The following is a 2,055-nucleotide window of genomic DNA, read 5'->3' on the forward strand; positions in this document are numbered from 1 at the left end:
TAACGCCAGAGACTGTTTAGTGAATAGTAACTTATCTCAAATTAAGATTAGAGACTGGTTACAGAATCCCGCTAATAGTATTATACATATATCGGATCGAATTTGTGGATGATTATTTCATGATAGCAAAAAAGTTCCTCACAAGAACTTTGGCAATAGTAAGGGCAATGTATATTGTTAACAATATACATTGCCTGTGGAGATGCAGAGTTAGCTTTAGGTTAGATATCGGGTAATAATTTGCTTCTATTGAGTCCAAGTACTTTTTATTGTAATATATGTCCTGGGGGTATTTTTGCTAAAAGAATAGGTTAACATGGAGACAGATATCGCCAATTGTTGTGAAGTATTGCAAAAAGAACTTCAAGAGGCAAGGGGTCGTTTGGATGTGCTTAACGATAATATTAGAAAAATTGTGGGTCGGCCCAGAGATTTGGGGTAAATTTATAAGAAAGCAATTGTGATGTTTTTTTTAATTTGTTCTAATATTTCGAAATTAGGAATGAAAAAATCATGGACAGTACCAAGGATGAAGGGTGTCAGAAATATGGAAGTGAAAGGAAGAACAGAAGAACTAGCGATTGCAAATCTGTATTTAACCGGTTATCAGTATCAAATGATGATTTGAGACCCAGGTTAAGTTCACGCGTTATAAAGGAATTGCCGACGAGACAAGAGGTGTTAAAAGCCCAAGGATCCGATTCAGAATCCAGAGCAAGAAATCGAAGAATGTTTGGATGTCTTTTAGGCACACTTCACAAGTTTTGCCAGGAGGAATCTCGTCTTAAATTAAAAGAGGACAAAAAGGCACAAGTAGAAAAAAAATTAGAACAACAACAATTACTAGAACGAGAGGCAATAAGGAAGGAACGAGATTTTCTTTTAATCAAGCGACAAAAAAAACAAGCAAAAATTACAACTTTGGAATTAAAAATAAATCGTTTGAAAGATTTTACTGCTTATGAAAAAACATTAAATAATTTTAAAAGCTGTATTAAAACAAAGACGGAGCCGTCTATTTATTATAGGCCATACAAATATTGCAAAAAAACTGAGCTACTTTTAAACAGTAGTCGGGAATTATTGCAGACGGAAATAAGAAAAAGGAAAATATTGCTTGACAATGAACTGAAAGAGTTTGATCTCCTAAATGGAAGTGATGAAAGGATTGTCAAAGGAACAGCATTAACTCAAAATATAACAAAGTTGAATAAGCCATTAGGAATTCAAGGTAAGCTTTTTGGCCCCATGCATCTAGGGGCGAATCTATTTCTAACGAAACTGTTGGAAATAGTTTTGGCCGTTAATATTTCTTACCAACTTTGTTTTTGCAGGTGAAATGGAGTTCAAAGAAAATGAATCCCGAAACTCGAATGCACCAACATTAATTAGCAGTATAATTGTTGTTAAAAACAATAAATAGCTGTTTACATTTTTGATAATAAATGAATATCGACAAAGGCACGATTCCGATTACTTGGCGGAGGGGTAAAAAAACCGAATTTCCGGTGGGGTATGTACGGATAGGGGAGCTTCTCGAGAGGAGGAATATCCAAAAATAATGTAAAAACTACTAATATATTAAAAGTTCAAAAATTTGCACTAAGAAAACATGTTTATTCTCTATGTTTCGCAAAATTTGTTCACATTTTTTGCTTTGTATATTTAAAAACACACTCTAAGCTTTGAAATAAGCTTACATTTCACTTTTATTTTTCTATATTTTACGTAAATTTATTAATTTAAAAATCACTTAGCACATTCATCGTTGAAAAGGTTAGATTGTTTACAATTATGAGGAAAGCGAGCCTTGCCACATCTTAAACAGTAAATATGTAGGATTTTTAATAATTTTTCTTTGTTTGTTTTATCGCGTGATTCTGTTTTTCTTTATTAACTATAAAACAAATACTTTCTACATATGTATATGTGTAATACGTAATTTATGTGACTGAAATACTTTCGCGAAGTACTCCTTTTTGCGTTGGCGGCCTTCGGCCGCGCTTTAAAAAAATAACCCTGGTCGAGCGAATACCCGGGGTGACTGAAGTACTT

General features: G+C 33.3%; 1 protein-coding gene across 1 annotated transcript; it reads left to right on the top strand.

The window, feature by feature from the left end:
- Nucleotides 1-211: 211 nt before the first annotated feature.
- On the top strand, nt 212-1,460 carry LOC126764122 (uncharacterized). The gene is made up of 3 exons (XM_050481919.1): nt 212-438; nt 501-1,231; nt 1,335-1,460. Exons 1-3 carry the CDS (start codon nt 317-319, stop codon nt 1,421-1,423), a joined length of 942 nt encoding a protein of 313 aa, XP_050337876.1. The 5' UTR covers nt 212-316; the 3' UTR covers nt 1,424-1,460.
- The last annotated feature ends 595 nt before the right edge of the window (nt 1,461-2,055 follow it).

This window comes from Bactrocera neohumeralis, unplaced genomic scaffold, assembly GCF_024586455.1.
Source record: "Bactrocera neohumeralis isolate Rockhampton unplaced genomic scaffold, APGP_CSIRO_Bneo_wtdbg2-racon-allhic-juicebox.fasta_v2 cluster09, whole genome shotgun sequence".
NCBI lineage: Eukaryota > Metazoa > Arthropoda > Insecta > Diptera > Tephritidae > Bactrocera > Bactrocera neohumeralis.

What these genes read in the sequence shown, in the direction of transcription:
- LOC126764122 (XM_050481919.1), top strand. Translation starts at nt 317, where the DNA reads ATGGAGACAGATATCGCCAATTGTTGTGAAGTATTGCAAAAAGAACTT. An exon ending in GGTCGGCCCAGAGATTTGGG is followed by an intron (nt 439 to 500) that starts GTAAATTTATAA and finishes TTTCGAAATTAG; the next exon opens with GAATGAAAAAATCATGGACA. An exon ending in TAAGCCATTAGGAATTCAAG is followed by an intron (nt 1,232 to 1,334) that starts GTAAGCTTTTTG and finishes TTGTTTTTGCAG; the next exon opens with GTGAAATGGAGTTCAAAGAA.